Raw genomic sequence first — 13,919 nt, 5'->3', positions numbered from 1 at the left:
ATTAATTTGGGGTTTCTGAAAAATATATTATGGTCTAAAATGACATGATATAAACTGTCTTGAAATTCCAATTTTGATTAACTCTCACGAGAAAGTACAATGAAAAAACCAACATTAGTTTTCAAGACCACAAGCCCAAACCTATTATACATTTCACTTTGCAAATTCTAACTAGTGTTTATGTGAAATTATGTGCTACTGTGCAAGTGTTTAATTTATTATTTTGCAGTCTTTTTAAAATTTTAATTAATGACAACCCATTTTAAAACTCTATGCATAAATAGTAACAATATGATGAATTCCTGGATTGTTGGCCTTGCTTGGTATAAAGACTTTATTTAAAAACTTTATCTGTATCATTACTGTATCAAATAACATGAAATTTAGTTACCAATCTTCTAAACACATATAGCAGAAAAAGAGAGATGGAAACAATTTCGTGAATTGGCACAGGATCGTAGTTTACTAATACAAATAATTATGCAGAATATAACCTCTATTAACCACAAACTACAGCAGCACACTATCACAGTGAAGCAGAAAAATGGCCCAGATATGCCAATTCAGTAGCCTTTCTAATCCAACACTGACATATTTGAGCTCAGAGTCTAAGGGTATTTGCATTGCTGTTTGCTTGGATTTTCCAAACCATCTCAGTTCTTGATTCCACATCGCTATTGTGTGGATCAAATAATCCCTGGTCACAAAAATACGCTGGGGAGTGACTCCCCTGGCGTCCAGGTTATGAGTGTGGTTAGTCATTCCACATGCCTTGGGGATGAGCTATCTTTACCATGATGAGAGATTTCCTTTTCAAGTTTTGTAATCCCTAAATGCAAAAACCTAACATCAATAAAAGTCAAAGCAATTAAGAAAATGTATATTACAACCTTGTTCAAGACAGCACTGGAATTAGGCTTATCTCTTCTTGCTGTCTTTTTTAGAAATAAAATTAATACTGACCTGGAACAAAGAAAAATTTTTATATACTCTTAAAACTGTAAATATCTACTACACTGGTTCTGCAGTGTGAACTACAACCAGACATTTAAAAAGATATCTTCGACATGTGCACACTGGATATTCCAGTTCTATTCTCCTTTTGCGTGGGTTATCGTACTATAAAACAACTTGGGAGGGGGAGAAAAAAAATACAAAGCAATTCTGGAAAACTTTTCCTCTCTCTTTTCTTCCAGTCTTTCATTATGTCTTGGAAAATGAGGTCATACGTTTTACACAATATTGCTCACTTTATGTTCGTGGCCTTCCAACAACCCAGAAGGTTCTCGACTTTTCATGAGCAGACTTACAGCTCACGCAGTCGGTAAATCAGGCTCCTGCTCTGCGGTAACCTGCATCCAGATCTCTCCCCGATTCCCGAGACCCAGCCCTCGGAGTCCTGAGGACCAAAGGGACCCATGAGGTTAAGAAATGCTGTCTGGTGTGGTTCCAGGGATCTGGCATCGTCAATCTCTCAAGAATAACAGTTAGAGAGCCTGCCCTCCGGCCTCTTTCTTCCCATCCTTTGCTGCTAGGATTTTACAAGTTGCCTGCAAGGGAGTCAAACATGGGTCAGGCAAACAAACGTGTTCTTTCCAGCCACCGAAACCGGATCGCTGGAGCGAAATCAACCCGCAGAAGCATCTGGAGACCGCAGCCAGACGGGCAGCCTGCGCTAAAAGCAACTTCTAAGAGAGGCTGCAAGTGCCGGCAGGGTGCAGATTTTAGTTGGAGGCTAAGCACAACTACCACGCCCCATCCCCCCTTACCAAAAAAAAAAAAAAAAAAAAGCTTGGAGGAGGGAGGGAGGGAGGGAGGAGAGGAGGAGGCGAAAGTCGCCGGTATTTCTGCACAGCGGCGCGCGGGGTTAGAGAGCCGTGCAGCTTTAGGAGCCGGGAGGGAGGAATAGAAGGGCCAGGAGAAGCGCTTCCCCGGAGAGGGGAGGGGAGGAGAGGGGAGGAGAGGGGAGGGGAGGAGAGGGGAGGGGAGGGGAGGAGAGGGGAGGGGAGGGGAGGAGAGGGGAGGGGAGGGGAGGAGAGGGGAGGGGAGGGGAGGGGGAAGGGAGGAAGGGGAAGGATGCCCTCCGCCCATCTCCCCCCACCCCGACAGCTGTCCAGCTCTTGGAATTCATTGGCTTTCCCACTCCGCCTCCCAAATACCACCCCAATCCTGTTTAGCCCCCCACCCCACCGTCGCTGACCTAATAAGGCCATGCAAGTGTGGGGGGACCTATATAAAAGGTGAGGGCTCGCAGGGACTGTGCACGGCGGAGGAGAGAAGGCAGCAGCCGTCCAGTGCCCAAGAAAACGACCATGGCCAAGGAGTGGGGCTACGCCGACCACAACGGTGAGTGTGGGCAGCGGCTCCCGGTCAGTCCGGGATGGTGCTGCTCAGAAAGTGCGCAACTCCAGCAAGTGCGGTGGAGTCGATGGAAACTAACATTTACCGAGCACTTCCTGAGTGCCAAACACTGCTGACCCTTTTACTTTATATCTGATTTAGTTCTCCGTGGTGTGGAGCTGTTATTACTCCCATTGGAGGAAACTCAAGCGCAGAGAGGTTCGGTAACTAGCCCAGATCACAGTGCCTCTGACGGAGAAGTCAGACCACCTAGGGCCAGTTCTCACTGTCCCTTTCTCCATGTACTGGGCAAGCACTTAACCCCTCTGAGCCTGGTATTGGTCTAAGCTGCTCTGCCTGCAGCTCTTGCCTACCCATGGGAAAAGGAATATGGATATGCTCTGAAATCTACTTAGGGTCAGTGTTATTTTATTCCAGCTATATGACAGAAGATGGCATTGGTAAAACGTGATGAAGTCCACTTCAAAAATAAGGCTCTGAGGCTATATTTGAGCAAATACATGGAAAATTTGAGGAAATACACGGAATTAAATACAGTCTCCAGGTACACTATTAACAAAACTATGAACAGGTCTTAAACACTAAGGCTTGTATTGCCCAATCTGATATACAAGACCTTTTCATAATCACTGGCTTAGCCTCTGTGTATTTTGCTGGTTTAGTCACTTAGAGGGCTTGGATTGTGCCACCAAATAAATAAATCCCCTCAATTTGATTTCCCAGGTCCTGACCACTGGCATGAACTTTACCCGATTGCCAAGGGAGACAACCAGTCGCCCATTGAATTGCACACTAAAGACATCAAGCACGACCCTTCCCTGAAGCCATGGTCAGCATCTTATGACCCCGGCTCTGCCAAGACCATCCTGAACAATGGGAAGACCTGCAGGGTTGTGTTTGATGATACTTATGACAGGTCAAGTAAGTATCACACTTAGGTAGAGACACGTGACCATTTTCAACGTCCATATTGGCAAAATGTGATTTATGACACAGCCAACAGAATTGGTGGGAAGCGGGGTGCACTTCTTCTCTGAAAAAGGAGATGACATTTAACTTTGCTCTAGTCTTGAAGAATTATGTTTATACATAGAAGAGGGATGTCTCACTCTCTAATGCTGGTCACCCAGGCTGCTACAAAATGGCCCCATGCCCAAGCTAAAAGTTGGCAATGCATTCCTGAAATGAAGCTTGATAGGGAGGTGATGGTAATGAGTCCAAATGAGTGTTCTTCAGGCTCTGATGGTCTACACCTGAGGGGTTTTCTGCTTCCTAACCAAGGCCTGGAGAGCAAGGCTCCCAGTCCCCAAAGTGGCACAGATTCCATTCTACAGAGCAAGGAACATAGCAAAGAAACCAAGTAGGTACTCTCTTCCTCTGCTGTGTGGGTAGGGGCCAATCCAGGGGAGAGAGTAGACCCACTGTATGAATCAAGAAGACTTGCCTTCAATGCTTCAGTGGGGTTCATCTGACTAAACATTTTGGTGAGTGTTTTTGAAGAATCTGACAATTTCTCCTTGAGTTGTGATTTGTATTTGTGTGAAAATGAAAAATCTCATGTTTAAAAAAAAATCTCTTTATTTCACCTACACTATTAAGCAAATCAATGAAATAAAAGAAGGCTAATTAGAAATGCTTTATTTCACTGTGAATGAAGTAAGAATCTACCTTTAGCATTTTGGTGCTTGATATACAGTAATACATTTTCCTATAACCACATTTGTAAAAAAATTAAAACTATCCTTACTGATGTATAGGAATGAATATTCTCAATGATGTTGTAGCTAAAGAGTAATAGTTATAATTTCTACCTACTAGCAGGTTCCAGGTAAGGAATATCATAAAAATATATTTTCTTAAACAATAATCTCGTTGGTATCTGCTACTTTTTTTCTCTTCTCCATTTAAATCAAGTTCCATTCTGAAGGATTAGTAACAAAATTAAACAGCATCTGTTAGGTTGGATCACATGAAAATGACTTTTTGTAAGCAAAAATGATTGACTATTGACAATTTCATATAATTCATCCTAATAAATTAGACTCATGACCAAATGATAACTGTTCCTAGTGGTTGGATAGAAAAAAATGCAGTTAATCAAACCACTCATTCCTACATGACCAAGCTTATACAAACCTTGTTCTATTGTTTTAGACCTATATTATGGCTTTCAGTGTGCCATTTCAGCACCAACAGTTGGCCAATCTTTTCTAGAACAGCTACGCTCTGAATTTTATTTTGATCTAGCTTATGTTGCTAAATTTTGATTTTAGGGTTTCTGTATAGTTTCCAATATCCTTTAGAAAATATTTGAACTTCTAAATCACTCCCCAGGCTGAATGAAGTGGAACCAAGTTAAGTGCCAGGTTGGGGTATTTGGACAGCAAACTCACATTCATGCTATGGAGAATCATCTTGTTTAGGGGCCCACATTGATTGATTCCCTGGGAAACTTCTGAATTTTCCATTTCATCTCATTTGAGTAAACACAGTCTGAATTAGACATGGATGAGAGCTCTTGCCTGTAGTACTAAAGAAAAGTGTAGTGAGGCAAGACATGGAGAAGGAATTCACATTTGTTCAGTGATGACTGTGCTGGGCACTGTGATGAGCAGTTTAAAGCCCTTAATCTCATTTAATCCTCACAGCAGCTCTGAAAGGTCAGTATTATTATCACCTTCAGAGAGATGCAGAAATGGGTTCAGAGGAGTTTAGCAATTTGCCTGAGATCCCACAACTAGCAAGGGGTGGGGCCGGGATTGGAACCTAAGTCTGCCTGGCTCTCAGCTATCCTGTTCTCTCCAATGCACCCACACAACAGACCTGTGCTTTGCTTGTTTTCATTGCCCATCTCCTGTTTTAATTTTATTTTCATACATGTTAAATTGACATTTAAAAAATAATCAAACAAGCAAACAAAATCAGAAGGACAGAGAAGAGAAAGCATTTATTTTGATATATCCCAAGACTTGACTTTGTGAGAAAGAGACCAGTGTGCTTGGGAATGGCACCATCAGCCCAGCCCATAAAGCTTAGACTATAAGGGCTGTTTAAAGCAGGGCTCTGTAAAAGAAGTGTGAGTTCACTGCTGACCTAGCTTCTCTGAATCACAGTGCTGAGAGGTGGTCCTCTCACTGCACCCTACCGGCTTCGCCAGTTTCATCTTCACTGGGGCTCCTCGGATGATCACGGCTCTGAGCACAGCGTGGATGGAGTCAAGTACGCAGCGGAGGTAGGAGGAATTGCCGTTACCTACTCTGGATCTCACCCAGTGAAAACTGAAAACAACAATAATGACAGAATAGCATCCAATGCGTTTGCTTCAAGTCTGTAGTTATGAAAAGAGCTGCAATAGTTTAGCATAAACTGAAGCTGCCAAACATTCTAGGTTAGACAGTTAAGAGAGTGTAGGTGAGTTAGTGTCATGCGTGAAGAATTTCAAGGTTGTATTTAGAAATTGGATAGCAGCTTAATAATAATAATGTTTAAAAAGCCAGGGACCTGACTGGCACTGAAAAGATAATGGTAGCTAATACTTATTAAGTGCCTACAAGTACTAATTCATTTGATCCTCTCAGCACACTATGAGATGGGCTACAGACAAGGAAACTGAGGCACAGGAGGTTACATAACAAAGTCACACAGCGCATGAGTGCTAGACCTGTGCTCTACCTTATGCTGATTGGCTTCATAGTTCATCATCCTGCCCAGTGCTCTAAGCTGCCTCTGTTACAAGACTGTGGTGCTTTAAAAATAGCACTTAGTAATTCTGGCTAATGCTCATGCTCTAGTCTCTTAATGAAGAGTGTGCATATGTGTGTGTATGTTTTTATATGTACATATGTACTTATACAGAGATAGCTAGATACAGATACACACAATTTAATATGAACAAATACTACTCTCTGTTCCAGTTAACCCATTAAAGGAAGGCACCAAATTACAAGGAAATAAGACAAGCCTCCTGCATGTTCTCTGTATAAAGCCAAGCCTATAAGGGGTGACAAATGCCCTGGAGGTGAGGATAATTCCATTTGTACTGCCCAACTCTTCCAGAGGCAGACTCTGGTCAACCATAGGAGCTGAGACAGAAACCTTGGAGCCACTTGTGGACACTCATTTAGGCAGCATCATTAGGCAGCCTAACTAAATTTGACTAAACAGTTAAACTAAACTATAGGAGACCCAAAGTACTTCCCTGTGATCATTTCTCTACAGCCCATCTAGACAGCCAGTGACAGGATAAGTTAATTGAGAATGCCTTCCAGACATCTCCCCCCACAAATGGGGAAAGTTTAGTATATTCCTTACAAATGTGGGCAAGGCTTGCAGTTTGGTCTTTACATGTGGGATTATCTCACACTTTTGGTCTTGAATAAAATACTTCTAAATTGTCATGAACTATTGTATTCTCTTGCCATTCTATATAATGCAATGTGAAAATTTTGACTAATTTAACTAGTGTCTATGTTATCACCTTAACATTATTAAGGTAAGGTTACCACCCGGTTCTAGACCATTTATTGCTGAAAGGAGAGAGGCATGAAGACACGTAAGAATTTGTCCCCTTATTTTTCCTCTCCTACTTCCCAGTTAATTGTGACTTTAGAATGCTAGCAGATTCCTGTTTATAACTCTGTGTTTCACTGTTTGATTTGGTCAGAAAAAGGACTAATGTCATACACAACTAAAATAATATTTTGAATTGGTTTAACGAAAGTTCAGTTTTCACCGATTCTACCTATCATAACTTTTAATTTGAACCATTAAAAGTCTTACCAAAATATTGCATGTTAATTTTTAGAATTCTGTCAACTTCTGTGAGAGTGTTCAGCAACCTTAGACTGTATAATAATTATTGGGTTTATTGTGAATAATTTTATACTTATTTCCTTATTTTGGGAATTTACCTCATAGCCTCTGTTCTATGGTTTCAGCTTCATTTGGTTCACTGGAATTCAAAGTATAACAGTTTTGGAAGTGCTCTGAAGCAACCTGATGGAGTAGCTGTGGTTGGCATTTTTCTGAAGGTAAGGTAAAAATTGACCATATATTTTTTACAAAGTTTAGTTCCTTATCAATGCTGAAGTTTTACTCCCTCCTTTTATTTAAAGGGGAGAGAGGAATGAATTTCAGTATTCATTCAACTAGTCAAGATATTTCTGTTAAGATCAGATCAAAATTTTTTGCTCTCCCTTAGAAGAGTAACTTTTGCCATACTTCAGTACCCCTAGCACTTCTAAATTTTCTCAAGATGCAGGATGTATGTGTGTGTGTGTGCGTGTGTGTACGTGTGTGGTGTGTGTGTAGGGGCAGTGGAGATGGAGCCTTTGAAGGAGCTTATTTCAGTGGCAGTGAGGGCAAGGGCAGCATTGTTCATTACCCTTTCCTGCTACTCCACGTCAATTGCAGGGGAAACCAGAAAAGCCAATGTTGGGAACATCTGTGATGCCGAGTCCCTGGCTGGACATCCACTCGGCTTAGGGTGGCCACCACTCACATGATCCCAGGCTAAGATAGCACATGGAATGTGTGTGTTGTTGAGCCAGCCTTGGTTTAGAGAGGACTTAGTGTCATTAACACATGAATTGCGTGCTAACATAATCTAGATTTTAAGCCAGAGGTGAAAATCTAGCTTCTTTCTTTTTGAATGACCTAATTTGTTTTATGTTCTGAATTCATTGGGTCATTTTCAGTGCTTGAACACAGTACTACAGGAAGTGGAGTGGGTCTGAGCAGAAAGACAATCAGTTTAGTTTTAGATACATTGAGTCCATCCTAGCTCTAATTCTATTAAAAAGAAAAGTAGACTGACTTCACAGAGAAGGTCAAGGACATAGATGTAAATCAACATGTAATTTGTGGTTTTGTACTTCAGAGGCCTGGAGTCTAAGTTTAGTTCAGAAAATATATACTCTAAAATCTTGGGGGGGGGGGAAATAAACTTATGTTTTTGCTTAGTACAAGATATTCTGACAGATTTGTAAACACTAGTGGTAGATGGATGGATTAAAATTAGTTTTTAAGACAATCCTAAATTATGGAGAAGAGAAAAATATAGTTGTTGGTTTTCTCTTTCTTTTTTTTTTTTTTTTACAGATAGGACATGAGAAACATGAGTTCCAACTGCTACTTGATGCACTGGACAAAATTAAGACGAAGGTAAAAAAAATCATTTTCCCTCCCAGAACATAAAAGCAGGGTATGTCAATTTTTTCTTTTTACATTTTCAAGTGTATTTCTTTCACCTAAAATCTGTTAGTAAGTTTGATGAATATGCTAAGCATACATATGAAAGCAAATGCTATTATATTTGTATGTATATTTTTATGGTTTATAGTTTTTAGAGCAGTTTCACATACATAAGTTTATTTAATCTTCATAGTCAACCTGTCAGATAACTAAATTTTTAACGAAGTGTTTGAGAGAGAAGTTGAGTGGTGTTCCCCTTCCCAACACACACACACACACACACACACACACACACACACACACACACATACACTTACACACATGCAGAGGTACTAAATGTTTGGGTCCTAGTGTTTCCCTTTCTCTCCTGGGTGGCACCTGTATATTTTAAATCTTAACAGTAGATTCTTCTACTTAGCAGACTCACTTTAATTCTTTCTGTTCTAATCAAACACTTTATAGTTTTACCACCAGAGAAAGTAAGTATTCTGAGTATGATATTCAATAAAAATGCAAGCCTGTTTTGTATCATCGAGAACCACAGCATTAACTTGTATGAAATATTTCTGTTACAGTTTAGAATGAGTTTGTCCTTTTTCTTGAGAAATGATAGATTTATAGTGCTACCTAGAGTGAATAAGGAATAAAATTGGCTGTGGCAAAGTCATACCATGCAAACCGGCCTCCCCATCTGCCCTTTATTTCTGAAAGGCACATACTTGTTCACAAGCTCCGTTTTCTCTATTGCATTTGAAATCCATTCTCCCCAAACGGTGAGACGCTGCGGCAGGCGATGCGCATGCGCCCGCTCACCGCGCTGGGTCCCGCTGGGTCCCGCTGTCTCCCAGGGCAAGGAGGCGCCCTTCCCGAACTTCGACCCGTCCTGCCTGTTCCCCGCCTGCCGAGACTACTGGACCTACCACGGCTCCTTCACCACGCCGCCCTGCGAGGAGTGCATCGTGTGGCTCCTGCTGAAGGAGCCGATCACCGTGAGCCACGAACAGGTGAGCGGCGGCCGCGGGCCGGCTTTGAGAGCACGCTGACTTACCGTCGCCGGCGGGCTCTGTGAGATACAGACGCTAAACTGAAAATATAAAGCAGTAGATGCTTACCAAACAGCTCTGCGACAGGAGACTTCATAGTTTGCCCCGGTTAATTACGATCAGCCTGTTTAACTTTCTAAAACTCAACTTCCAAAGGGTACCAGGCTAAATGCAAAAACACTTAAAGGTGGTGGTGATGCTGAACAATGCCCAAGTTTGTGCTCTAGAAACACTGAAGGGTACAGATCCATATGAGTTAGACTTTGCTAATTTGGAGAACTCCCAAATACTGAGCCCTGTTTAGGAGATGGAATGGTAAATACAGGTCTGGGGAGAAGATGCTGGTGGAAGGGACTGAACATCCTTGTGAGGTGTATACTGGTTCCCCAGTTTTACAGCTAAGTAGGTTGAGGCTCAGATAGGTTAAGCAGTTTGCTCATGATCACACAGCCAAGGGCAGGATCTGAGATTGCAGCTCCAGTCTGTCTGCTTTCAACACCTTGGACCTCTCTCCTCAGGCCTCCCTTCTAAGTGTTCATGTAAATTGACTTCATTAACTTATGCAATGAAGGGCCAGTTGAGCTTATTGTTTGCACTGTCTTCCACTCCTACATAAGGGATAGATTTCATACTGATCTGTCGAATTAAAATAATTGTTTCAGAATTCAGGAGGAAAAGGTTTTGACCAGAGGGTATGGTGATCCTGTATAAAAGGAAGAAAAGTGTTTTTACAAATTTAAAAGAAAAAAAAAAAAAGGTTTTTGTTACTCAGAACCAAATAACTCTCACTGGACATTGGAGACAAGTTTTGTAGTTTGCTTGTTTAGAAAGCTGGCGATTTCTAACTCTTTGTCACATGCTTAATGTGTCCACTTGGTCCGAATGTCACGCTGACAGCCTTCCCTCGCCCCTTGCAGATGGCCAAGCTGCGGAGCCTCTACTCCAGCGCGGAAAATGAGCCCCCGGTGCCCCTGGTGAGGAACTGGCGCCCTCCACAGCCTGTCAAAGGCAGGGTAGTGAAGGCCTCCTTCAAATGAGGCTGCTGGAGCTTGCCCTCTTCAGGAAAGGAAACCTACACTGCAGAGTTTGGTTCCTTGTCTCCTTTTGGTGCTTCTTACTCCAAGTATATTTCACTTTTCCATACCAAGCAATGAAGATGAGAGATGTGATCACCAAGAAACCGGAATTAACTATTGACAAGATCTAATATGAAAGCATTTGGCCTTTTTAATAATCACCTTTCCTGTAAAAACAACATTTCTAGTAAGGTTTCAAAGAAGAAGAAACAGAGTTGGAAGAGGAAAGGTAGAGAAAAATGGCTGTTGGGCACCGTTTTTGTGTCATCTTAAATTTCACAGAACTTCAGTTTACTCTTTTCATGTTATGAGTTATCCATCTTAAAGAAATAATGAGTAATTATATACGTGGGGGTAGAGGTGTCTGAAGATTGTATAGCAATTCAGCATAAGCCAGAAATTAAAATGACTGTGGATACCAAGAATTGAGATGATGATGTGTTTTAACCTTTAAATAAAACCAATAAGAGGTCCATCACTTATTAACATTTAAACTACTGTAAAGATTGCCTGGTTTTGATTATCAATGAAAGTAAAATACACAGACTAGGAGTTTTTTAAAAAATTTGACCCATTATTTGAACACTTTCTTCATAAAGATGTTGACTTTATCCTAATATTTTTCTGTACCTGAAGGAGGGCCATTTATTTTTCATTTTACTACTTTTATCTTTGCATGCTTATTAAAATAAAAACTGCCTCTGATATCTTTCTAATTTGAGTGTGGGATTAATGATTCCTAGAACATGCAGGAGTGAATGCCTGCACGTGAAGTAAAAGCAGTTGTACTGATCATCAAAACTAATAAAGACATGAATGTAAACAGTTGAGTGTTGTATTTTTTAAGGAGGGAGAACATTGTAAGTTTGTTTTTATAACTGAAGTGACTCAAGTTCTGAGTTGGATTGGAAGCTACATTCCTTGTAGAGCAGCTGAAGCAATTACTGGGGCCCTTCCAAGGAAATTGCAGTCCATAAGATGAATGTGTAGCCATACATTTGACAGTGTGGACTAGTTTCCAGAGGCCTCAAAGTTGGTTTAGGATTCTGGGGTCCATACCAGTACCATGGTTGCTAACTTAGGGGCATGGAATCAAGTCAGACTGTAGCCTTTATGTCATTTTTTTTTTAAGTGTGCATCAAGGTAACACCAGTCTAACACTGCAAAAATCCATACATTGGGACCTTCAAAAATATCTTTAGACATAAAGTCTAATTTTGCAGTTAGTGGCTTTGATAAATCTTTTATCACATCACTGGCTAATATGTTAACTTACTTTCAAAAATGGCAGCAATAATTGAATTACCCTAAGGAATGAAAATGGTCTTGGGTCAGGAGAGTCCTGCAATGCTGGAAGTCAAGTCATGTGACAGAGTCCTAGGAGGCTAATGTTACTTAATGGTTTACCACTTGGGTCAAGTAAAACCAGGTTGGTCAGTGCAAACTGGTTGTATTAATTAAACTCCTTGAAATTAGGAGGTGTGGAGCTTTCATCAGTTAGTGGTAATACACAAAATGATTCTCTCAGGGTACTTGGTAATGCTGGGAACACTGTAAAAATGTACCCAATGTACACTCTTATGTGGTGGAGGAACATATGACTTAATTCTAGCTACAATGGTGCTTACACAAGCTTACACAGGCTGGAACAGTTTTAAGGGAAAATGTCTAATCAAGAGAAGGTATCTCCCTAGACCATGAGCTCCATTAGGGCACAGACATTAATCTTGTACACTAACATCCCCCTTTTTGCCTAGTATGGTATCTGGCACTGGATAAGCACTCAATAAACATTTGATTTCATGAACATAGATGAACCCAGGACAAATACTCATCTTCTTTATCAACACAGGATTAAAACTAATACTGTTTTTTGCTCATCTCATTCAGTTTGGGTCTCCTTGGAAAATGATCTCTTTAGCTTCAGGTGGTAGCCTTCCAGTAGAACATATATTCCCTGCCCCCCCCATCCAAGTCATTGCCAATGATCACAATTATCACCCAACTTAAAACTTCCTCTCAACTTCTCCCTGCAACTCAAAGTGCTGAATTATTATAAATGTCAATTAGAATATTGAAACCACACTTGTGTCCTTATTCAGTGGGGGGACAATTTTCCTGATCATGCACAGTCTTCCAAACAATTACATTTTAGGCATACACAGCCTACAGAGGGGACATGGCTAGGAGCTGCTGTGGTGAAAAATGTTTCCACATCTGCCAACTTTTTTTCTTCAGATATAATCATTTCAGATATTTTAAAACTTCAGCAAAGGGCAGAAACTAATTTGAATGACGTGTGTTATAATAGATGATTATATCCTTAAAAGTCTATGAATAGGGCATCAACAATAAGAATTTACTGAATATAGGGCATTACTACATTTTGAGAGGGTGTACATAATTCCTACCCCTTTAATGGGGAGACAGAATATATTTATGAAGAGGTAAATAACTATTCAGAACCACTGATCCAAAATTCTTTACGTGCAATCAGTGAATACTTATGTAGATGAATGGGAAGTATTCTACATAGAACATGTAAAACTGAAGATTTTGGTGTCTAACTATAATCATTTACATAATTAAATAAATATGGGTGAAATTGATCAACTATAAACAAGCTTGGATAGATGTGAAAAATTAGTATGTCAGTTACTCAAATAAGAATTGGCACAAATAAAATTGTTCTAAAAGAAATACATATGGTCCAAAACCACATCAGATACCATGTATAAATAAAGTTAATGAGATTTTAGTTTCTCCTCTAATACCCTCTTTTTTGATATTAAAAAGGAACTGTGGACATGAGCAAAATACACTATTTTAGCAGACAAAGAATAAGTGAGAAGTAAGAAAAACTGCAAATGTCATATTTTTAGAAATTCTAAAAATTTCAAGTTTAGTATATGAAGATGTAATGATTTTTTTAAAATGACCCCTAAGGTAGCACTTAAAGACTCAAAATGCAAATAAGACAAAATCAAGTTTGCATGTTATTTTCATTTAGATCACTGGATGGCAGCAACACATTTAAAAAATTTCACTTGGGTCCCTAGATGACAGCAAAATAATTAGAAAAATGACAAATGAAATGTCATTCACAGAGCAATGAGGGTTTTTAGTTTTAAATCCTGAATACCCTATTTCCTTTTCCCAAATGTTCAGTATTAACCATCAATATCTATCCACAACAGAAAAGATGGTGAGAGAGTCTTACATATTTCTGATATATAATTTTTTAAAA

At 40.2% G+C, this 13,919-nt stretch overlaps 1 protein-coding gene across 1 annotated transcript; it reads left to right on the top strand.

The window, feature by feature from the left end:
* The first annotated feature begins 2,124 nt into the window (after window positions 1–2,124).
* Window positions 2,125–11,495, top strand: CA3 (carbonic anhydrase 3). The gene is made up of 7 exons (XM_082675323.1): window positions 2,125–2,346; window positions 3,085–3,282; window positions 5,475–5,593; window positions 7,299–7,391; window positions 8,461–8,523; window positions 9,402–9,557; window positions 10,514–11,495. The coding sequence occupies exons 1-7, from the start codon at window positions 2,313–2,315 to the stop codon at window positions 10,631–10,633; spliced, it is 783 nt and encodes a 260-aa protein (XP_082531449.1). The 5' UTR covers window positions 2,125–2,312; the 3' UTR covers window positions 10,634–11,495.
* Window positions 11,496–13,919: the final 2,424 nt, after the last annotated feature.

Source organism: Grampus griseus, assembly GCF_964374135.1.
Source record: "Grampus griseus genome assembly, chromosome: 17".
Classification (NCBI taxonomy): domain Eukaryota; kingdom Metazoa; phylum Chordata; class Mammalia; order Artiodactyla; family Delphinidae; genus Grampus; species Grampus griseus.
This window is presented reverse-complemented; position numbering and strand designations above follow the sequence as displayed.

Coding starts and splice junctions, on each gene's coding strand:
- CA3 (XM_082675323.1), top strand. CDS start 2,313: ATGGCCAAGGAGTGGGGCTACGCCGACCACAACG. Junction 2,347..3,084: donor GGGCTACGCCGACCACAACG/GTGAGTGTGGGC, acceptor TTGATTTCCCAG/GTCCTGACCACTGGCATGAA. Junction 3,283..5,474: donor TGATACTTATGACAGGTCAA/GTAAGTATCACA, acceptor TCTGAATCACAG/TGCTGAGAGGTGGTCCTCTC.